Genomic DNA, 23,234 nt, shown 5'->3' with positions numbered 1-23,234 from the left:
TTTGGAGGAGATTGGCTCTATTTAGGATTTGTACAGGTACAGCAGTGTCTTTGTAAGCAGGTACATAAGAATGTGAACGGTTCTGATGAGTTGTACCAACGTGTGTGAACTAACCAGAAACTGTCGTCTGGCAAGTGAAGCCTAAGATGGGCTTGTTCAGTCATTTGTAGTCACTGTGTTATTGACCAAGTTCCCCGCTGCAATTTCAGGAGCCTTAAAAATGATGATGATGGCAGGCTCTTCCTATCTTAACGATCAAAGAAGGCAACTGTGTAAACGACTTGCCATTGTTGTATTGGGTGTTCGTTCACATTGTCCTTGTTCCAGCGAATTGTACTTGTAATTGTACATGAACTTTCCACCTAAGGGGGAATAAGGGTCAAGGCTGTGCTACTTCAGCGACTCTTTTCCCACTTGATTCCACTGGACAGAGAAATCTCCCTTGAGCTGGAGCGATGGATTAGCGGTTAAGAGCACTGACTGCTCTTCTAGAGGACCTGGGTTCAATTCCCAGCAACCACATGGCAGCTCATAACTGTAACTCCAGTTCCAGGGTTTCTGACACCCTTACACAGACACACATGCAGGCAAAACACCAATGAACATTAAAGAAAAAATATATTTAAGTCTCTCTATAAGTGCCAAGTTGGTCTAGGCTCAACTTTATGCTATAGTGGCTGTCAACAGGGTGTTTGAGATGTATTTAAAAGTTATTTTATAGCCGGGCGTGGTGGCACACACCTTTAATCCCAGCACTCGGGAGGAAGAGGCAGGTGGATTTCTGAGTTCGAGGCCAGCCTGGTCTACAAAGTGAGTTTTAGGACAGCCAGGGCTATACAGAGAAACCCTGTCTCGACCCTCCCCCACCCCCAAAAAAGTTATTTTATTTACATGTATGTGTGTCTTTGTGTGTATATGCCGTTAAGTGTGCAAGCCACCACAGAGGCCACAGCATGTCGGAAGCTGGATTTCTGAGCCACCAGATGTGGGTGCTGGGGTACAGGTTCTCTGTAAGAGCATCAGGCATTATTAACTATGGAGTCATCTCCCCAACCCTGAGATTTTTGTTATATATATATATATATATATATACACACACATATATATATACACACATATATATGCATATTTTTAAATGTGATTAATTATATTACAAGGGACTTTATTATAAAATCCCCTTTTAGCTATTGATCTCAGTACAACTGCCTGTGTGTTCAAAACTACCTTTCACCTTTTATTTTTGTCTGGGGTTAGGGTTCCTACTGTATGCCATATACCAGTGTTTGCTAAGTTTGACTTAGCAAATCAAAATACAGAGTTACTGGGCAGTGGTGGTTCAAGCCTTTAAGGTTGATCTCTGTGAATTGGAGGCCAGCCTGGTCTACAGAGTTAGCTCTAGGACAGCAAAGGCTATACAAAAAACTCCCTAAAACAAAACCCAAACTAAAAACCAAAACCCAAAACAAAATAGAGTCAAATACTTAATCAGATTTGATTTTTGAATAAACAATTTTCAGGAGAGGGACATCCCATGCCATATTACACACACACACACACACACACACCCCAAAACAAAACAAAACAAAACAAAACAAAACAAAACTAAAACAACTCATTTGTTCCTATAGAAGCAAGAATAAATTTATTCAGAGTACAGTAATAGCACAAATTATAATGACACTGTCAGTAATAACCATGGGCCACAGGGACGATAGTAACCAAGTACCAAAAACCTTATTAAAAAATTATCAGAATCTGGGGCTGGAAAGATGGTTCAGAGGTTAAGAGCATTGGATGCTCTTCCAAAGGACCCTGGCCCAGTTCCCAGCACCCACATGGTGGCTCACAACTGTTTGTAACTCCAGTTCCAGGGCATCTGACATCCTCACACAGAAATACATGCAGGCAAAACACCAATGCTCATAAAATCAATCAATCAATCAATCAATCATTTAAAAATGTCTTAGAGTCTGGGTGGTGGTATTTGCCTATAATCCAGCACTGGGATGGCTGAGGCAGGGGGATCAAGGCCATTTATGGTGATAGAGTGAGTTTGAAGCCAGGCTAGACTACGTGAGACTTTTCAAAAGCAATAAGCAAAGGAACAAACAGACAAATTAACTGCAAATGAGAATTGACTGGACTTTATCTGACAACCCCACTCCAAACCATGTGTGTTGTTCCAAGGCACGGGAACTGTTTTGGGGGCATGAGAGTAGTTCAGACGTGCGTTGCTCTAGGTCAGCCCCTGCAGAGGAGCGAGGGAAACCTCGCCATGGCTAATCCTGGAATGTCCTTTGTCATGTTTAGTATCCAAGTTTTCCTCCAGCCAGCCTAAAAGGCACACAAACACTCTCTTTCTGTCTTTCTGTCTCTGTCTGTCTGTCTGTCTCTGTGTTTCTCTCTCCTGTGTGTGTGTGTGCACACGCGCACGTGCTCGTGTGCACATGTGTATAGTAGTTTGAAATGAATGTTGGATGGTGTCCTCTATCATTTTCTACCCTGTAGGATCCCAGCGAGCAGTCATGGGTGGCCTGGAACTCACTGTGTAGACCAGACTGTTCTCAGACCAACAGACCTGCCTGCTTTGGCTTCCTCAGTGCTGGACTTAAAGGAGCACCACCATTTACCTTCTATTTTGAGAAGGGACTCTCCTCGCTGAGTCTGGAGCTCATGGGTCCAGCTAGGCTTTGGGTTTGATGACCTCTGGGTTTTTGCCTGTCCCCACTCTTCGTGCCTCCCGCCCCCAATGCAGTGGTTACAGTCCACTGCACGGGACTTTTTACACGCGTCCTGAGAAACTGAACTGAGGTCTTCATGTTTGCAGAGCAGGCTCTTTACTAACTGGGACATCTAAGCCCTGCCACTTGAGACTTTGGCTGAACTTATTTTTATTTTGAAGATTCTCGTGTAGCCCCGGCTGCCTTAGAACTCCCTGTACAGCTAAGGATGTCCGTGGACGCCTGTTCCTCCAGCCTCCACTTACCTCACGTGGATTATGGGGCAGGCACCACTAGACCCAGCTTTCACTGATTTTCTTTAAGTCGCCTCACCTGGCGAGACAGAAGGCATTTCTCCTCCCTGGTTGCTCATCTGTGCTATGGGAATCTACTGGTAACCACACTTAAGATCACGAGAACTTAGCTGGACAATTTCCAGAAACACAGAGTGAATGGCTCTCCTGCCCCCAGAGTGGAAGAGATCGAGCATCCAGTTCAGGACTGCCTAGGTTAGTGGCTTAGTTTTCTTCCCATGAAGAGAATGCAGGGGTCAGGCGGGGGGATGCCTGGGTACCGGCACTTGTGGCCAAGTGTGACAACTGGAAGAACACAGTGGGAGGAGAGATTCCCTGCAGGCTGTCAGTTTTCCTCGGACCCCTGTGCTTGTGCCGCAGCCCCTCCTGGCAGCCAGGCCAGCCTGGCCTACATAGGGAGACCTAGTCTCCTCTCACCACAGCTTGATTAATGCAGGGACACACACATGGACACACACTGTCCTATGTAGGGAGACACACACACACACACATCCTGTCCTGTGTAGGGAGACCTACACACAGACACACGTACCCTGGCCTATGTAGGGATACCCATACACACACACACACACACACACACACACACACACACACACACACCCTGTTCTATGTAGGGAGACCTAGACTTACACACACATCCTGTCCTATGTAGGGAGACCTACACACACACACACACCCTGTCCTATGTAGGGAGACTTACACATACACATACCCTGGCCTATGTAGGGACACACACACACACACACACACACACACCCTGTTCTATGTAGGGAGACCTACACATACACATACCCTGGCCTATGTAGGGACACACACACACACACACACACACACACACACACACCCGCGCGCGAGTATGTACGTACATCTGTCAAAATATTTGCCGGAACTATCCTGGCCTCTGACCTCCCTGAATCATGATGGAGTGCGCTCTTGCTGGTGGGTGGCCTGATCCTGGCATCATCAGGTATCTGAGCACTGAGATCTGTTTGTCGATCCAGGGGAAGGATCTGCTTGTCTGGTCCTGGTCTGATCCCAAGGCTGGATCGCAGCCTGACTGAGCATCTCTCATTGGTCTTTCTTTTGGAGTCCTGGCCTTGCCTTGAGGCTCTGGCTGGTGGGGTTTTGCCCTCTCCCCTTGACAGTTTCTTTCTTAGAGGCTTGTGACTTGATACGCAACAAAGTGGGACCAAGGCAGGAACCTCTGAGGAACAGGACTGAAGCTTTTCCTCCTAGCAGAGCAGGATAGTGCTCAGAGATCAGAGCCACCCGTGGTCAGGGCCACCCGTGGTCATAACCACCCAGTCCTCAACCCAAGGCCCACACAGTGGATAGAAACTGGTTTGAAGTGAAAATATGAACATTATTTAATAACTGATCTTCTGTAATAAACCATTTGAAAATATTTTACAAGGAATCACACACACAATATTTTACAAAGTTTCTCGACTTTTTTTTGTCGCTGTTGTTTTCCCAACTTGTCTGTACAAAATAGAATAACAACAAAAAAAAAGGGCAAAGGAAATGGCCCCCAAGTCCCCCAGCCCACAGTAAGGGGACAGCTAGGTCAGGTGGGTAATGAGAGGGTTGAACCCAGCTGGGGGTTGGACAACTACCTGATGGGGATTGTTTTGTCTGGTTTCATTTGTCTTTAAACTTAAAATATATATTTATTTTTCTGTATACGTTTGTTTCTTTTTTTTTTGTTTATATTCTCCGTTGAGCACCTGACTACACTACAGTTACACACACGCCCCCACAGGACACAGCTGACATCCAGGCTGGGCACACATCATGGATACCCACCCTGTCACCAGCACTGGGCATGGACCATACACACACTGAGAAAGCAACAAGCAACATGACATTAATTAACGAAGCCATTAATTAATGTATCACCCTCCCCCCTCCTCCCAGTCCATCTGAGCCTCACAGCTACACCCCTCCCCCCTGCCCCTCAGTCCCCTCCTGGCCCCCAAGTTACGATGCCTTTGGGAGAAATGACAGAATGAAAGGTGTAAAGAGATGTGTCCCAGGTCCAGCCTCTGTGTGTGCAGTACGGTTGGTTAGACATGTGCATGGTGCAAGTGTGTGTTCAGCAAGGGAGGGGTAATTTGGCCTCCTAGGGGCAGGGACTGTGTGTGTGTGTGTGTGTGTGTGTGTGTGTGTGTGTGTGTGTGTGTGCAGAGGGAATTAGGCCTGAGTGTGCAAGAACCAGATTGGGGATGGGATGGCCCAGCCAGGAGAGACCAACTCATCCCTGCTAAGGCAAAATACAATGTCTCAATGTCTGGTGGGGTTCTTCTGCCAAAGGAGTTCAGGCAGTGATGTGTGGTCCTACTAGGGGCCGGACACTGGTGAACGATGGTTACAATGAGCACCTGGCAGGGTGAGGGGCACTTGGGGACACTGGTGGCTAGGGGTGAAACAGAGAGGTCTCCCCCCCCCCCCAGCATTTGGCACGGTTTGACATTCAGTTTTAGAGATGGGAGGATCAGCCAGGCTGCATCTCAGAGTAGAGGCAGAGGTGAGCAGAGATGGAACACACAGGCCAACCCCTTCATTGACATCTCGCCTTGTGTAAGGCTTTGTGGGCCACCCCCCATGGTGCGTGTCTGTTTGTGTGTTCCATCACAGGTATGTCTAGTGAGAGTTGGGTTTCTGCTCTCAGAGATCCAAGTGTATATGGCATGTGTCTAAACTGATGTCATTGTGAGACTGTTCTGACACCTGCAAGGCTGGGGGGTTGTAGCCTGAAAGGGCCAGAAACCAATGGGGAGGGGGTGCCCCCCGAATCTCTCACTATTACCATCTTTCCTTTTTTTTCCCCCAGAGAAGGTAAGTTTGGGCTTGGGTGGGGCCAAAGGGCCAGTTAGAGGTGCCCAGCAGTGGCAGGGTTGCCTACATAGAGGAAATCTCCAGGCAGGTGGGTCGGTGGAGGCCTGGTTTGGCATCAGTACTAGTGGCCTCCTGTCCTAGCCCACGGGGATGAGTCTAGGGACTGCGGGCACTTGGACAGTTCAAGGGTGAGCTAAATCTTGAGTGCCAAACACCATGGCACCTTACTTTGGGGTTCCCCTGCCCCAAGGCACAGGCTCCGGGGGAAGGGACCCAGGTCCTTCAGGAGAGAGTGGCCAAGGCTCTAGATTGGGGAATGTGGAATGGGAGGGTGAGCGAAAGGCTAGGAGGCCAAGGCGGGGGTATGATGTGTGTGTGTGGGTCGCTCAGAGGTGGCGAGAGGCAGCGAAGGAGTGGACTTGAGGCTGCGGCCGAGGTGGCAGGCCCAGGAGGAGCAAAAGCTGCAAGGAAACCAAGACGCCCAGCGACGGAGGGAAGGAGGCTCCGCGGCCACAGTCTGAGGTATCTTCCTGCAGGAATGGAAGACAAGGAAGCGGTCGGTATCCACCCGGCTCAGGCTCGCAGATGTCAGTAGCGTCGCTCCCCCAACTCACCGTCGCATTGTAGTCAAAACAGATGTGCGGACCTCTTCGGTATCTCGGTCTCTGCACCAGCTCACACTGCTCCGGGCCGTCCGCTGGGCATGGGTGGGGAGTCAAGGAGGCGGTGGCAAAGACGTGGGGGTGTGGGGGGGAGTGCAGGGCAGGAGGGGAGTGGGCGGTGGGGCGGGCGGGGGCAGGATACAGTGTGTCTCCTTCTGCAGCAGCCGGCCCGCCTCGCACTGGCTGCACAGCGGCTTCTCGGCCACCACGAACAGGAGATTGGTGTTGGTCAGTCTCTGCGCATGGAACAGCCTGGAGGGATGATCGGAGGGCGGAGCCTTGGAGGTTCGCTCCACCCTGGAGCCACCGCCCCGCCCACAACCGCCGCAGACCACGCCCCTTCTAACATGCCCCGCCCCTCGCTCTGCAAGTACCTGCTGCAGTTTCCGCAGTCAATGATGGCATTATAGGATGCGTTCACCGAGCCGAAGTAGTACTGGGTCTGTTTCATGACGCAGCTGCTCTCGCGCGTCTCGGGGCTGCCCTCAGCTTCTGCCGGGTCTGCGGGGCCCAGACGCCTCAGCCCCGCCCACAGACAATCGTCTGCCTCAGCTTGGCGCAGCCCTAAGCCCCACTCTCCTTGTGATCCGAGCATCTGTTCCCGCCCTGGACACAGATTTGGGGCCAAGCATCCTAAACCCTACTTACCTGCCTGGAACCAGCTGTGATAGATGAGACCATAGAGTAGCTGCTGGAATAAGGACCTGTAGGGCACCGGGCACCGAGTACCGGCGGTCAGCAGGTGGTCAGTGCCTTACAGACCTCCTTTACCAACCTCTCCTCCAGGACTCACCAGGCGGCAGCAGAGGTCCACCAGGCCAAGTTAAGGAAATCTGCAATGGTGGGCTGCAGTGGAGAGAGGAGCACAGTCGCCTCTGGTTCTACATCACCCTGGCTCTCTAAAATGTTAGCGGGGAGGTCACTATAGGCGGGTTTCCCAACCCTTAATCTCCGGGTATTTCTAGGAGCTTACCACAAAGACACCCCGGGGTGCAGCACCCAGGTTCCCAGGAGGCTGAGGGGCACAGGCTGCCTGATAGTCATAGGATTCCTTTCGGGTGTAGAAGGAGTTATTGTACAGTGCCAGCATCAGGTTGGCATCCACCTCACTGAAGAATCTGCCAACCTGGGGATGCAGGGAGAGATCCATAGTCACAGGGCATGCTCTAGAAGGCTCTGACCTACACCGTCCTTCCATTTTCTTCCTGACCCTTACCTGGTCCCACTGATGGTTCTGGTTTGACAGCACCAGGAACCCTCCGTCATCAATGAGGACACAGAGTAGATCCTAAGAGGTAGGGAAGGGAGGTAAAACTGGTGAGGGGGCCCACCTCGGGCTACTTCACGCTCTGGCAGTCCAATGGTTCGGAGTGAGGGGCATCACTCCTCTAGGTCTGGCAAGAAGAGGGAGTCAGGGTAGGGGTGTCAAGATGGAAAGGCTAAGGGGCAGGCTAGGAGTCACAGTTGAGACCAGGGAGCCTGGGGATGAGGGAAGCTGGGATCCAGGGCAGAGTCAGAGCACACGCACCTCGTTGTTAACCTCGCAGTCCATCTCACAGTGGCTGCTGGGGCCGCACTGCTGGGCAGAGAATGGGGGCTGTAAGATGCCCACCAGTGTCCCTCATGTCTGTTACCCCAGGCCATCTGTGGCACCTCCTGCCTTCCCAAAGGTGCTGGAGCCAGTCTGAGTGGCAGGCTTGTTAGGAGTCCATGGAGACACCAGAGGGGCCTTACTCCCCTTCCCCTGCCCAAATACCTTCTGAGGTTGGTCCTGATGGGTACGGTTGCTGGCCAGCACCTTGAACTTTTCAGCCCAAGCCTCTAGGTCCAGTTTGACACCCACCACTGTGGGAGAGAGCAATGGTTATGTGGACTACCTGCCTGGTCAGCATCCTGACTATTGCCCCAGCCCCACCTCAGTCTCAGCATTCACCTGCTGGCCTCAGTGTGCGACGACCTAGACTGAGCTCCACAGCTGTGCTGACGAGGACACCTACTGTGTCATTCTCCAGCTCCAGTGGTCTTAACAGGGCTGGGGTAGATGAATAGAGCAGTCAGGAGTGATGGCTGACCGTACTGGCCACTCTAAAACTGGGCCCTACCAAACCAGGGCTGGACCCAGCTTAAGCCTATAGCACCTCATACAGTGTCTGGCTTAGCTTTTCTCTTTGACTATCAGGCAGCCTGTGCCCCTCAGCCTCCTGGTCTCAGTTAAGGCCTCCCCATCTGCTGCTGGGTATGGACAGACACTCACAGTCCTGGTGTGGGGGCTTGAAGATATAACCATGGTTATCCAGGCTGCGACGGTAGAAGCTGGCATTGAAGGGTTCAGGGTTTTCTGTCCAGTCTTCGGCTGCCCTAGAGCACCCAAGACAGGCAGAGCTCAGTGGGCATACGACTGCACACCATAAGGCAGCTTGTGGTGTACAATGGTCTTGGCAGTGCTGAGGCCTCAGGGTAGTGAAGTCATGGCAAATTCCCAGACAGGGAGAGTTGTTGCCGCGTGTCACTTACTTGTTCGGGAAGACACGTGTGATGCCACCATCAGTGGCAGCAAATACGGCTAGCAGGCTGTACCTGGGGGCAACAGGAAGATGGGGTCACAGGCTCACCGTCTTCTATTGTGCAAGGCCGGGGCCTCTGGGCCAACCCCAGCCCCCTGCTATACATAGCCATAATAGCCTGGGTGGTGGTGCATACGTGTTGAGATCTTGGTCCCGCCACACACGTTCCACTAACTGCTGTGTAATGCCCGTGTCCAGAATCAAGTTATGAAGAAGGAAGTTATTACCTGGAATAGGGCAGATGGAAAGGTGTCTTAATGTAGAGCCATGACATCCCTGCCTCTCATCTCTAGGGCTCTGGGGAAAGCCTTCTGTACGCCCTTGGTCCAGGCCCTGCCTGCTTGTCTCCAGACCTGTGTACTGGCCTCCCTCCCTTCTCTTTGCCCTGACCCCAGACCCTGCCTACACTCAGAGGTCCCGCCCTATACTCACACTGCTTGGAGTCCGGAGTCACTTTCTCCATGAGCTCGATGAAGTTCTTCAGGAACTCGGTGTTGTTGTCCGAGGCGTTCAAGTCCTTGCAATACTCTCTGGGGGTTGGGGAGGGGCAAGAAGAGCAGGCTTGGGAAGCTATACTGGGCGGAGGGTTATCCAGGCTTCCGGGCGAAGTCCAGATTGCAGGGAGGGGCCTGAAAGTTCTCACAGGCTGTGGTCACCATGAGCCTGAAGGCTGCTGGGACTTAGTTGGGGTGGGCAGAGTGGGCAGGAGGGGGGACTGCCTCCTCCACCCTGGTGGCTTTTCTCTCTCCTGGTCTTGGCTCTGCCATCTCTTGCATATAGTTGGACCCAGATGACACACCCATGGAGCCCCAGGAAATGCAAATGCCAGTGGGTGGCTCCTCCACCTGTATGCCTGCCAGTGTTCCCGTGGGCATGAGTGGGGTTGAGTATCAGCACTTGCTATTGTCAGTATCTAGGACCCCACCCTGCCTCTTCCTGGCCTTGTGCCTTGGGGCAATGCATTCTGGTCTCTCGGGGCTTACTTTTTTCATCATGCCACAGTTGGGGTGTCAGTAGGAATGTGTGGGTCCCTGGACTGGTTGTTTCTGGCAGACCCTCACCAGACTCAGGCTCTGGGTCCAGAAAACATGGGTGTGGCAAACCTGGAGTAGGGTTCTTGTTTGTTTTTGTTTTTGTTGAGTAGGGTTCTTGGAGAACAATGACTTTCTGTGATGCATGGAGCCATCTCTCCTGCTCAATCCCTTAGTCACTACCCTGCCACCAGGGATCTCCCCAGTGACCTAGATGACAGCGACTCTGTGGACAGTTTAAAAAATGAGCAATTTCCCTAGGCTGTGGGAGGACCCATAGTTTAGTGTGGGCACCTGGCACTTGATTTGTAGCCACACTGATCCACTGCGTGTCTGTAAACTGTACTGTCTGTGTGGACACGCCCAGTGGCAGTCACACAACTGTGCATAAGGTATACCACACACGTGAAATATTTCACATCTGTAGGGCACTTCATTCGCTCATATACACTTATCTAGTGCTCCTGAAGCAGTTATGAAAAAGACATTTCTTCCCTAAGCTACTTCAGGGTCACACCTCCCAGACCATTTCCGATCACTAACGCACACAGACCACCCCACATGTACACCTGGCCTCTTGCACATGGACACAATGAGTCACAGATACAAACATCTACAGAGAGTCAGAGATTTGTGGGTGCATGCACGCAACGTGCCTACGCACGGAGGTTAGGAGTGTCCAGAGCCCCGTTTATGCCGGAGAGTGCTCTCATTTAAAACCCAGATTGAAAGAGAGGGCGTCAGCACCAGGGGCCATGGCCCTCCTCAGATGTAGTTCAAGGCAGACTGTGTGCACACTAGGATGCCTGTGTTCACACTGGGTGTGCACTCCTGGGATGGCTCTGGGTTCTGATCCCCCACTTGCCAGAGCGGCTCCTCAGCTTCTTGCCCTCCCTCCTGTTTCTCCCCTATGCTCAGTGAGCCACCACACCAAGGATGAGCAGCACTGGCAATGGCCACAGGGGCTCTGGCTGGCTCAGCCCTCAGACCCACACAAACACTGACTGACGAAGGACAACAACAGGGGGTGGGTGGGTCAGGTATGGGCAGGATGCCACAGACCAGAGCAGCAGCTGCCCATCGAGGGTGTGCTGGAGGACAGCCAGCCCAAGGTGGAAAGGGCTCCTCCTTCCTGGTGGCCTGGGAGGGCACAGAAGGTGGCAGAGAATCCAAAGCCCACCTGCCCCTGGCCTGGCGGGAGATGGTCTGTGGGCTACAGGCTACTGCTGCCTGGTGCGGCTACATGGCCTGGGTATGTACACAGCCGCACATACCGGGCTATGTATTGGGGTTGGGAGCAACACTGCACAGGACAATAGACACACAGAGCTCCAGGCAGCAGTGCAGGAGGTGGGGCCAGGACGGTCAGGGGAGGGGGAGGACGCCTCAGCAAGGCCACACGCAAGCTACCTCGGAGCAATGAAAACGTGTCCTTCAGACTCAAAGCTGCTGGGAAGCAGGAACTCAAAATCTGCAACAGAAACGGGGGGGTTATCCGGCGGGGGCTGGGGAGGCGGGAGGCCAGGGGGCTCAGAGCTGATGGGGCTGGAGGGACAGGTAGGGACAAGGCAGCCTGAGGGAGGGGGGAGACACCGGCAAAGAGGGGACCCGCCACTTCCGCGTTCAGGTTTGAGCCAGAGAGAAGGGAGGGCGAGGAGGGTGTGGGGCCTGTGGAGACTACAGCATCGCAGGAGAAGGGCAGTTATAGCCAATATGTTGCCCGGGCCTGGTCCTCTGTCGGCAGTGAGTCCCTTGGCGTGGCTGTATATGCTTCCATACTGCTGTATAGCACATATACACGGACACACACACACACATATATATACACACACTGCTATATATATGCATGGTCTGGGGGAGGCGCCGGTCTAGCTCTTATCACATCCATAATGGAAAAACCGCATGCAGAGCTTCCTTTGCCTCCGTAAGAGACTTTGAGGAAGGGAATCAGCTTTGGGCTGCGGGGTTTTTCTTTTTTCTTTTTCTTTTTTTCTTTTTTTTAAAAAAAAAATCTCTCTTTGCCGCAGCTGTTTGCATTTTTGGTAGGTCTTGCTTTTGTTCTGTGTCAGGCATCAACATGGCCAAACCGAAAGGGTTTCTCACGGGCACAGACAGTCCAACCAGAGACAGGTGTGAGCAGCTGCTGGCAGTGGAGGTACTGCAGTGCATCGTGGAGGTCTGGGGCTGGGGTGTTCTTCCTGGAACAGGATGCTGGGGGACGGGGAACCCACAGGGGGTAGGAACTGTTCTGGAGTGTGATGAGACAGGGCTGCTGCTGGACTCTGCACACCTGCTTTCCAGGCTGAGAGGAGCCAGGGACCTAGGGAAGGTCTAGTCTCCTCCCTTCCAAGGAGTAGAGACAAGGGAGAATGCTGGGAGTGTCTGGGGGGGTGGGGGGGATGGTCTAACAGCTGTGCCTGTGCCTTGGGCTTACGAGCCTTGCATGTGTGTGCAGTGAATACATAGGTATGTGTACATGTTTGTTTTTGCACGGGCGTGTGCTCACACACCTGAGAATGTGGCCTCTCTCTCTGCCCATCTGGACCGGATTACCCTGCTGTGTGCAGATTTTATTCTTTTGAGACAAGCTCTGCAGTCCGTGTTTGCCTCCCTTATACAGCTGAGGGTGACTTTGAACTCCTGATTCTCTTGCACACACCTTCAGAATGCTGGGATATGGGCACGCACCATCACACGTGGCTTATGTGATGCTGGCGATTGAACCTGGGACCTTGTAAATGCCAGGCAATGACAAGCAACTGAGCTGTTTCCCCAGCCATCGTGGGAATCCGAGAGGGCCCTGGGCTTGTGTAGTTCTGCCAGTCCATCTCCCTTTGTTTTAAAAAAGATGGTCTCGGTTGCCTTGACTAGCTGCCGGTTCTTGCCGGAACCTCTTGAATGCTGGGATTTTAGGCCTGCACCACACTTGGCTTTCTCTACCCTATCCTCACCAACATCCTAAACTCTTTTACCACAGAGCTTTTGTCGTCCCCAAAAGAGGGATTTTTCACGGTTCCCGAATACTCCCATGATGCACTGCAAGGTTCTGAACCCGGGAAACTAGGGCTGCTGTGAAGGGCTGGCAGTCACTGGTTGGACTGTTCCTTTCTGATAGGACTATGAGGCAGGGTTTGGACACAAGCCAAAGGTGAAGGAGTAGGGTGGGAAGAAGGGGAAGAGGAGAAAGAAAAGAGAGGGAAGAGGGAGAAGGAGGGAGACTATACTATGTTTGTCATGTTACCAGGGCCTTGAAGTTCTAGGGTCAGAGGGTGGGATGTGGGAGATGGTACAAATGAGAACTCAAGCCAGTGGGATTGGGGTATGCACCGACCCTGACCCAGGCCAGCAGGCACAGCTTAACTCCCTTTGCTGGACTAGGCTAGACAAGGCCCCTGGGTTTCTTGAGGAGTTAGTTCTCTGCTTCCAGGAATGGGGGACATCCTCATGTGGTTCTCCATGCCTCACAGGGGCAAATGTTCCCTGGAAAGGCAGCAGTCTATCTACCAAAGGAAGGCCTCATCATTTGCCACCCCCTCTACCTCCCACTGTTCTCTGATGAGGCCTGGCAGCTCACTATCCACTGTTCTGGGAACTGATTTGGGGGCCCTTTGCTTTGTCAGTAGGCTGTCTTCCTCTAGACCGTTTGGTTGGCTCTTGGGATCCAAAAGATCCCACCCTGTGCCTGGAGGAGAATACAGTTTCCTGAGTCTGCCTTTATTTCCCCAGTGGAATAGCTTTCCCCATACAGATGAGCCCTCCCTAAGGGCAGAGGTAGCCCAAGGGTCCTTAGCAAGGCCTTGGGAGTAGCAGGAGCAACAGCACATGTTAACCCAGGATGGTGGGACAACCTTGTCCTCCTGTGTCCAGGCTGCCTGCCCTCTGTGATCCCCACTAAGGCTCTGAGCCTTGCCACCTTTCTTCTATTAGGGCTGTGAGCTCTGGGGCCACACCAGAACCCAGAGGCCTAAGAGCCTTCTAGAGGGTGCCTGCTGGGACTTCCCTACCAACTGCATCTTGAAACTCCTGCCCTGCTGGGTGGGTGGTGGTGAAGCATCCAGTTCTGTTCTCACTGTTGAGTTGTCTCGGAGGGCCAGAGACGTTGGGGAGGCAGGGGACTTCCCATGGGGTACCACAGGACTGGGGAATAGGAGGAAGGAGTCTGGGCCCCCAGGACACACTGGAGAACTCTCTGCAGACAGCCCCAGAAGTGGGCTACTGGCTCTAGTGGGGTGTCAGGATCAGAGGAAAGGCAAGAACTGAGGAGCCGAGGGATGCTGGGAGGGAGCCCCAGAGGGCAGGGGTGTGGCTGGTCCTGGGCAGGAAGGGGGGCAAGCAGGGGCGTGAGGGTGGGTGGGGTGGGGAGAGGAGGGAGCACTGGTTCTGAATATACTTGCCCTTCAGTTTGCTGATTGGCACTGGGACAGTCCACCAAGAGAGAAAGCGAGGAAAACAAAAACACAAACACAAAAACAAACGAAAAGGGGGAGGGGAAGGGGAGGGGCACAAACAATATTTTATTCAATGGCTGTTTGAATGAAAATATTGTGTCTCATCATCATACCGAAAGGAAACTTCTTGCAAAAAAAACGACATGAGAGAGAAAAGAGAGAGCAAGAAACTCAAAGGAGATGAGCCCCAGTCGGCCAGGCAGGTGGGGGGCGCCCGGTGGGGCCGGAGCCCCAGCCTCCCTCCCAGCGACCTCTGGCATTGGGCAGGCAGGGTCAGGCCTGAGATCCAGGCCTTTCCAGAGAGGCCCATGGTGAGCAAGCATGCATGGGGAGTCACAGGCAGAGGAGTGAGAGAGCTGGAGGGGGAGAGGGAAGGAGGCAGAAAGGGGGTAGAGGGAGAAGGAGAAGGGGAGGGGGAGGAGGAGAGGGAGGAGGGAGAGAAGGAGAGGGAAGGAGGGGAGGAGGAACAGAGGACAAGAGACCTTGGGACAGAGGTGGTACCACAGAGGGAGGACCAGGGCAAAGGGAGTAGAAGAGAAGGGAGGGAGGGGTGTCTTCCAGCAATGTAGCCCCCAGGAGTGTTCAGGGCAGGCAGGCTAAGGACGGAAGACACGGGATAGGAAAAATCGAAAACAATCCTCAACGGAAACCATGAGAGAATGGTCTAGAGCCAAATCCTAGAAAAGGCAAGCATGCAGATTTCCACAGACTTTTGAAGGCTGGTTCCCCAGCCTGTGGGCACTCCTGAGGCTGGGCAGACTGGGCAGGAAGGGCTGCCTTGCCCGAAAGCTCGGCTGGCTGTGCTGCCTGGGGCCGGCCAAGGGTGCAGGGGCAGAGGCAGGGGTGCAGGACGCAGGCAGGGGCCAGGCCACTTACACTTGACCTGCAGGATCTGGTCGCTGAGGTTGGCTTGGAGGTAGTAGGTGCTGTAGGGTGGGAGCACCAGCCCCAGGCTGGGGAGGAGGGGAAGGGAGAGCACAGGTCACTGATGAGGAGAGGTATGCCACACTCACCCTTCCTTTCCTAGGGCCTTGGAGCCAAAGAGGCTCAAGCTGTGGTAGCCACAATTCCCCTACACAACTGCATATCCTAGGAATGAACACCTTGGAGACACCAGGGGTCCTAAGCTCTCTTCTCCCCAAACCTTCCCAAAGGCTTCGAAACTACTAGTTCCAAAGTGACTCCCCAACCATACCGCCCACCTCAGCACCCATCTGCCCCACCATCTCCTGGCAGAACATGAACCCTATGAGAGCCAGGGAACAGTATGGACTGGTCCTGGGGTGTGAGAATGCTCCTGGCATTCCAGAATGGACCCCAGAGCCGCTGTATAGGCCACAGTGAAGACAGCCTATGCTGAGAGGGTCAAGACTGGCTCTGAGGCCATGGTGCAGATTGTGAGCAGATGGGGGGTGCAAGAGGAGAGAAGCAACCAGGTTCAGATGTCAGGGTCACTCTCTCCCTTCCCTGTCTGCCCAGCTTGGCCCACTCACCTGTAGTTGGTACTCCTTATAGGCACCCAGGTGTAGTTCCGAATCACTTCGTCTATGTACCTCTGGGAGAGGAGGCTGCATCAGGTTCTTGGGTGAGCGGGCAGGGGAGGGTGGGTAGGGATGGGTGTCCATTCCGATGCCCTTGTTCCCTGGTCTGTGCCTCCATACCTCATCCAGGGATTTGACCAAGGTTCTGATCTGCTTGTGGCCTTTGTCGCCGTCAATCATGCTGCGACGGATCTGCAAGGGCCAAAGGTGTGAACCCCCTGCTCCCGCGCCAGCTATTTTCTTGTGCTCTCCCCCCCCCCCGCCCCCAAGCCTTCAGCTCACCTCCTCCTTGTTCTCATCTTCCAGCTCTGCGTCCAGGAAGTCCAAGGTCACAGGCTCCCGGAAGTTGGTAGTCTACAGGAAGCCAGATAGGAAGTCAGGAGTCCTGGTCTTGGAGGGGCTCCCAGCCCTCGGGGGGCTACTCACTTGGCTCACCTGGGGCTTGAGATTGGGATGTAGCAACACGTAGCCGTTCAGGTCGATGGCGAACACATAGCCATTGGCGCCGAGCTGTGGGGTACAGGTTGGGGGGCTCAGAGGGCTGAGTGGGGATTTCTTAGACTCTGAGCTGCCCTCCATTCTGTTTCCCATACTGCTTGCCTTTACAGGCTGGGTGTTCCTTGTACACCAGTCCACGCCAAGGTTGACTAGCCCTGTAGGTAGGTGGGCATTCTCCATTTCCCATTTCCCACGGAGGAACCAGCCAGCCCAACCTCTGTATCTGCAGGACGCTCGCTCACAGGCTATTGCTTTTGGGCCGCTGTGTGGCTCCCTCATATCCACTACTTTCTCAAATGTTGCTTTCCTGTCCCCATTTTAGTGGTGGTGGACAGGAAGGAGAGACTCTTAGGCTCCCACAGGCCTGGCAGAAGACCCGGGAGTGGCATCCAAGAACAAGTCATTGCCTCTGAGTTTCTTACTGTATGTGGGGCCTCTCAGGCCAAACAAAGGTTTCCCATGGTTCAGGCTTGAAGTTGTCACACACATTTAGCACTTGTTCTTGCTTTCATAGTTGAGACCCAAGTTCTCTAAGCACAGGCTCTGAATAGCCAAACCACCATCCTGTCTGTCCCTTCCTTGGCTCCAGTTTCTGCCTTCCACTCTCAGGCTCTTATTTGGAAGAGTCCTTCTGCCCCACCCCACCCCTACCCCCTGCCAGCATACTTCTGGGCAGGGCTGAATCTGGCCTGCCACCTGTTGCTATAATTTGTCTGTAAGCCTCAAGTGGGTTTTATGGCTTGATTTATTTATTGAGACAGGATCTCTCTGTGTAGCCCTGTTTGTCCTGGAACTCCCTCTGTAGACCAAGCTGGCCTCGAACTCAGAGATCTGTGTGCCTCTGTTTCCTGAGTGCTGAGATTGAAGGAGTGGATCACCACTGCCCAGTGGGTTTTAAGGTTGGGAACTGGAGAGGCAGCTTACAGTTAAGAGCACTAACTGCTCTCCCAGAGCACTGGGTTTGACTTCCAGCACCCATGCAACAGCTCATGGGCATCTGTAACTCTACTTCCAGGGATGCAGCGTCTTCTTCTGGACTCCAGAGGTACCCAGCACAGAAAAACATCCAGGCAAAATATCCACACACATTGTATTTTTTGAAAAAAAATAAAAAAATAATTACTTTGTGTTGTAAAAATGTTATGGAATTCAAATATCAATATCTACAAATAAAACCTTATAGGCCATCAGGCATGATGGTATACACCTTTAATTCCAGTACCTGGGAGGCAGAAGTAGGCAGATCACTGTGAATTTGAGGCCAGCCTGGTTTATGTAGTGAGTTCCAGGATAGTCAGAACTATATAGAGAGACCCTGTCTCAAAAAACCAACCAATAAAAATGAAACAAATCTGCATGGGCCATTTATCAATGATTTGTGTGCAGCTGTGTTCACATGATAGTATTAGCGTGGAAAATGGATGTTTAGATCAGCAAGGCCTGAAACACTCACAGACTAGTCCTTCCCGTGAAGCTTGCTGTCCCCAGCTTCAGACCAAACCCTTTGGGAAGTCTTTCTGTGACGGTCTTTCAGTCCCCATGTCTCCCCTGCTGAGTCTGGCTTGTGTCACTATGGACAGCAAACCAGGGCAGAGGGGCAGGTGGACACTTACTGTGTAGTTGGGAGTCAGCCTTTTGATGTCATTCAAGGCCACATCGATGCCCATGACACCCAGGATTAACTGGTTCTGGACACAAAGGAATGGGAAGGTATGCTATAATGAGTCAACTCCATAGTAGAACCCCCTGGCCCAGGCCTAAGGGCTAAGCTGCTGATACGGAGAGCTGCTTTGCCAAATCTGTAGCATGCCCTAACCCTCCTCCATCCCCAGACCTGCTCCAGGCATGCCAACTCCTCCCCAGATAACCCACTGGGCAACTCACCTTCTTTTCCCCAGGGCCATCCTGTGTCAGGTTGAAAACAGGGAGAGTTCCTGTTACCACCAACCCCAGCCCCTGAAGGGAGAGAAGGATGGGGTCTCCTGTGGCCAGCCCTGTCTTCACTGTGAGTGTTCAGAGAAGGGGCCCAGCCACAGGCCACCTGTCATTTTCTTTTACTTGGTCAACACCAATAAGGGGCCCCTCGAGGGTCTTGACTGTGTGGGGACATCCTTGGGGGAAGGCCACTAGTCCCCTTTCTTTGCCCAGAAGCCTTACCAGTGCATCTTCATACACGTTTGTCCATTGCACTTGCTTGGCGTCCTTGCCTGCCAGTACCATGGGCCTACCCAGCACATCCAGGTATTCCTGGGAGAGGAGAGGCACTAAATGTCCTTCCCAACTCACTCTTCTCTCATCTGCTGCCATGGACAACAGCAGCCACCAGGGGTCGCTATCGGCCCATGGCTGGAAAGCACGCAAAGCATGCAGCCACAACCAGAGGGAAGCCAAGGCCTGGGAGGGGCCGCCTCCTCCACAACCTCACCTGTGTGTTGATGCGGATGGCTCCGATGGAAGGGATCTCAAAATAGTAACCTGCAAAGGGAGGAGATGTGGGTTTGACTGGCACAGCAAGGCCCGCAGCACAGGGGGTAATGTCGCCTGGGTACACCTGCAACACTCTGTGTATTGTGACTCTCCCCCAACTCCTTTATGCTCCCTGTCACTGCCCTGGCACTGTGACCAACGCTACAGGAGAGGATAGATTGTAGGGGTCTAAAGAAGCAGCAGAGGTGGGAGTGGTTAACAGAGACAGGGTGGAGGAAGGAGCCTCATCCGAGGACGTCAGAAACGTGAGTTTTACCCAATCAATCAACAGAGATGGATTGATCAACAAACAGACATTAGCAGAAAGGCTGGAGACAGACAGACAGGGGACATACAGCCAGATGGTCAAGCAAGACAGCCCACCAAATAGACAAAGCACCGGAAAAAGGGTATGTATGGAAGGACAGACACACAGTGCGTGAACAGACAGCTGGACACATGGATGGACAGCTAGCAGAAGGACACAGCAGGCAGAGGCTGAAACCCGATGAGGTACCTTTGTTAGTACAGGCCATCCACTGCAAGGGTGTGACATCATAGTTATGCTGTCCTACGGAGAACGTGAACACACGTACCTGCCGGGACGATGAGGTTATCACAATGGCCACCGGAGGACGACGGCCCTCTCCCGTCCTGGACCCAGCTCAGGGCAGCCACCCACCAGGGCTGAGGCTCACCGTCCGATTGGGCCAATTGTACTTTTCGAAGACATCCTGCACGCGATCCTCACCCCCATCCGTGAACATCATGATCATCTTATTGCAGTTAGCCCGCGTGATGTTGGACTAGTGGAGGATGAACACAGAGTCAGGCAATCCTTGGTCTCTCACAGGTCCAGGGTGGGGCTTCCTCCCTCACGGCAGATGGTACTGTCTGTCTAAGCTGCCTGTTTACTATTAACAAGGCAATCCATCTTCATCTTCCCATGTCACTAAGCCTGGTCCCTCGCCCACCCCTTGCTACCCATTTGCCCACCCGTGGGGCTCACATTCTGTAGCTGGTCAAAGGCATACTCAAAGCCGGCCTTGTAGCCTGTGGTGCCCTTGGCCACCATGCCCTGCACAGCTTCCTTGAACACCTTCTTGTTACGCACATTGGCCTGCACCAGGTGTGTGAAGCAAGACACAGGCTGCGCCTTCTCGTTGAACTGTGGGGACAGTGGGGGGTGGTGAGTGGCTTCAGGCTGGCCACACAGTGTGCAGCTGTTGTACAGGGCTGATGGTTGTCATGGGAGCAGGTTGGATGGGGGTGAGTGGTACCCATCCTGCCTGCCACCTTGCCACTCACTGAGGCCACGTTCACATAGTCATCATCAGAGAGCGTGTCTAGCATCTCACAGACGGACGTCTTCATCAGCTTCAGAGTCAGGCCGCTCACGCTGCCACTCCTGGAAACCAGGCATGGAGGGGGCGCATGCATGTGGGCTCTCAGGGTTTTCCCGTCCTTCCCTCATAAGGTGCCCGGGCAGAAGAGTCCAGTCCTAGCCCATCCCACCAGCCTACAAGGCTCACTCACACATCCACAATGATGACCATGTCCTTGGGTGATGAGGCCCCCTGTATATACCTGCCAGTGAGAAGACTCAGTTAAGGACGGCACCTCCGGGACCTGCGGGGTCTTCCTTCTTCCACCCACTTACTGATTCCTGTGCTTCTTTCTACTGACCACGCACTATGGGGGTTGGAATGGGCCTGGGCACTGGGAAGACCATGCTCAATAAAAAAGACAGTTTTTTTTTTCTTGTGACGTGAGTGATCTGGTTCCCTCATTAAGTAAACAAGAGGTGAGGGGGAGGGGCAGGTGATCCACGGGGACAGAAGGCTTTAGTGGCTTGTGTCCTCTGTCCTAGAGAGACTCCAGAGAGTCTGGCTGTGTAATGGAGGAGGGAGGGAAGATCATGGAGTAGTGTGAGAGAGGCAGAGCAGAGGGTCGGGGTGTCCAGGGATCAAATGAGTAGGTGGGGCCGGCTGACCTGACGGAGGCTCTAGCTACCCCTGGAAGCACCCTCCCTGGTCTGCTTTCAGTTCTGAGTGGGTGTGGGGGGGCTGGGTAGTGGACGACACGCGTGGGGGCAGAGGCAGCTGGGCGGCTTGCCTGGGCGATGGGATCCATTTTCCAGTGGCAGCGATGTGTGAAATGAAAATTGGATAGAGCTGGCTGCGCCCTGCTCGGAGGTCTGGATATTGGGAGGGAGGGGAGCGGGCACGAAAGATGGGGAGTTGAGGGGGTGTCTCGCCTCCACCCCCCTTGCTCACTCACCAGGGTCGTCTTCTGACATCGTACAGGTCAATCTTCTTGGGGGCTCGCCATGGTGTGGCTGTGGAAAGAGGGGGTGAAGGGGCCCGGCCCGGCAGAAGGGTCTGACTGGAGCAGGCGGGAGTGATGGGGATTGACCTGGTTCATTGTACCCCATGGACCTCAGAATGGGTAGGCTTGGAGATGGAGCAAGACGGGTGCTGGATGGGCCAGGGAGACAGTGGTGCCTACCTGGGTAATAGCGAGTGACTCCCGTGGCACTGCCAAAGACTTGCCACAACAGTGTAGGGTCTTGCCTACGGTTCTCAATGAAGACGTTCTCCAGGGCCTCTGTCCAGTTAAGCTCATTGAGGATGACGGTAGCTGAGGGGCAGGGCAGAAGGCTGGGGTTGGGAGGTTCGGGGTCGCCCCCTGCTAAACCCATCTCCGTGGCCTCCCCTGCTTTCTGCCTGCCCAGGCTTTCTTTGATTTCCCAGGATCTCATGTGGGGCCACACCAGCTCTTCCAGGGAGATTTTCTTGCTCTCCCTCCTCTAAATCATCAAAGGAATATCTCAGCCTACCCCTCATCCAGGCCTCGGTGAGCAAGCAGGGCTGATGTGGTTTGTGGCCTGTGGAGAAGGGCCGCCTGGGTGGCAGGGAGCTGTGAGTTGGGCCCCCATCCAGCATGCTGCCTGGAGCCTGCAGCCGGCCCCCAGGGAGCTCACCCACTCAGCATGCACTCCAGGCCGCAGCCACAAGAAAGCAATTAAGGGCCCGCTGATGGGGCTGGAATTATTCAGCTATTAAGGTACCTGATAAGCTGGAAGCCACTCAGCTCCATGATTAATCAACTGGGGCCAGGAGCAGGCAGGGGCAGCAGTGGGGGCTGCAGAGGGGCAGGGGTGGGGCCAGGATCCTCTTCCGACACAGGCGCGCACACACACTTGCACACATATGCGCACGTACATACAGCCTGCATCCATGGCAGGCATCGCTGCCTCTAATTTCTGTGCTTCCAGCCAAACGTAGGAGCCCCAGCCCCTTACGCCCAAACCCACCCAATTGCTACCATGGGCGAGGGGTACACAGGAGCTCTCACCACCAGTTACCCACCCTCATTAACCCCTGTGGCTGCACTTGGGTGGCCCCTCCCTTCTGCCAGGCCTACCACCGACCAAGGCTGATCTCTACTCTGTTGACCAACCTGGATGGCATTCTTGTCCCATCACTCAGGGTGCCCCGAAGTCTACCTGGTGTGTGTGTGTGTGTGGCATGTTTTTATCTCTACACTGGATCAGGCCACTCTACCCTCCGTGATCCCTATCAGAGATCTCAAGTGACAGGCAGAGAAGGTTCTCTCAGGCCTTTGATTCCCTGAGAACAGATGAGCTGTGCCTGACAGCCTCTCAGGCCCTGCCGGTGCCCAGGGGCCTGCCAACCCTCGCCCGCCCCTCTGCCTTTGCTTTGTGTGCGGGCTGTGCTGTGTCTCTGCTGTCTTGCTCCCTGAGCTTGGCTTTCATCCCTCTCTGTCTCTGGTTCTTCTTAACTGACCACAATATCAACATGAAACCTCTTTCTTCCATTGGCTCTGCCTATTGAGCAGCGTGTTATGGTCCTGTTTCTGATTTAGAAGCCTAGTGAGTTGAACACTTCTATTTTTCTTTTTAAGGAAAAAATGAAGCGTGGCACCCAAATGTTTCGCACAATGCCATGTGTCCTTGAGTCTGCATGGCATGCCTACCCATCCCTGGGCCTCTTCCTGTCTGAGAAACTTGGAAGTCCCTCAGGCTGCCAGCAGAGGGGTGACTCTTGCTGCAGGTGGATTGTCCCTACAGATATCTGCGACCACAAGGACATACCTGTATGACACACTGAAGCGAATACCCCCACATGC

At 53.5% G+C, this 23,234-nt stretch overlaps 1 protein-coding gene across 8 annotated transcripts in view; it reads right to left on the bottom strand.

Annotated features, from left to right (window-relative positions):
* Positions 1-4,376: 4,376 nt before the first annotated feature.
* Cacna2d2 (calcium channel, voltage-dependent, alpha 2/delta subunit 2) overlaps positions 4,377-23,234 on the bottom strand; it is a 129,614-nt gene continuing 110,756 nt past the window's right edge. Inside the window, exons 7-39 of one of the 8 annotated variants that reach the window (XM_017313496.2) lie at positions 21,591-21,722; positions 21,363-21,420; positions 20,619-20,669; positions 20,391-20,490; positions 20,092-20,250; positions 19,781-19,888; positions 19,600-19,678; positions 19,042-19,091; positions 18,774-18,863; positions 18,501-18,572; positions 18,230-18,304; positions 16,545-16,628; positions 16,401-16,472; positions 16,239-16,310; positions 16,071-16,132; positions 15,454-15,530; positions 14,524-14,544; positions 11,540-11,600; positions 9,531-9,628; positions 9,235-9,325; positions 9,049-9,111; positions 8,789-8,892; positions 8,468-8,566; positions 8,291-8,379; positions 8,063-8,113; positions 7,751-7,822; positions 7,508-7,660; positions 7,328-7,380; positions 7,183-7,238; positions 6,909-7,035; positions 6,677-6,786; positions 6,487-6,575; positions 4,377-6,402 (exon numbers count right to left, since the gene is read on the bottom strand). In XM_017313496.2, the coding sequence (XP_017168985.1) occupies positions 6,259-6,402; positions 6,487-6,575; positions 6,677-6,786; positions 6,909-7,035; positions 7,183-7,238; positions 7,328-7,380; positions 7,508-7,660; positions 7,751-7,822; positions 8,063-8,113; positions 8,291-8,379; positions 8,468-8,566; positions 8,789-8,892; positions 9,049-9,111; positions 9,235-9,325; positions 9,531-9,628; positions 11,540-11,600; positions 14,524-14,544; positions 15,454-15,530; positions 16,071-16,132; positions 16,239-16,310; positions 16,401-16,472; positions 16,545-16,628; positions 18,230-18,304; positions 18,501-18,572; positions 18,774-18,863; positions 19,042-19,091; positions 19,600-19,678; positions 19,781-19,888; positions 20,092-20,250; positions 20,391-20,490; positions 20,619-20,669; positions 21,363-21,420; positions 21,591-21,722 (2,822 nt within the window). In that variant the 3' untranslated portion in view covers positions 4,377-6,258. The remainder of the gene's footprint in view (positions 6,403-6,486; positions 6,576-6,676; positions 6,787-6,908; positions 7,036-7,182; positions 7,239-7,327; positions 7,381-7,507; positions 7,661-7,750; positions 7,823-8,062; positions 8,114-8,290; positions 8,380-8,467; positions 8,567-8,788; positions 8,893-9,048; positions 9,112-9,234; positions 9,326-9,530; positions 9,629-11,539; positions 11,601-14,523; positions 14,545-15,453; positions 15,531-16,070; positions 16,133-16,238; positions 16,311-16,400; positions 16,473-16,544; positions 16,629-18,229; positions 18,305-18,500; positions 18,573-18,773; positions 18,864-19,041; positions 19,092-19,599; positions 19,679-19,780; positions 19,889-20,091; positions 20,251-20,390; positions 20,491-20,618; positions 20,670-21,362; positions 21,421-21,590; positions 21,723-23,234) is intronic. The other 7 variants (XM_011242899.3, NM_001174047.1, NM_020263.3 and 4 more) reach the window with 7 other exon arrangements.

The sequence above is a fragment of the Mus musculus genome, chromosome 9 (genome assembly GCF_000001635.26).
Source record: "Mus musculus strain C57BL/6J chromosome 9, GRCm38.p6 C57BL/6J".
Classification (NCBI taxonomy): domain Eukaryota; kingdom Metazoa; phylum Chordata; class Mammalia; order Rodentia; family Muridae; genus Mus; species Mus musculus.
The sequence above is the reverse complement of the archived record's forward strand: the minus strand, read 5'-3'. Positions and strand labels throughout refer to the sequence as shown.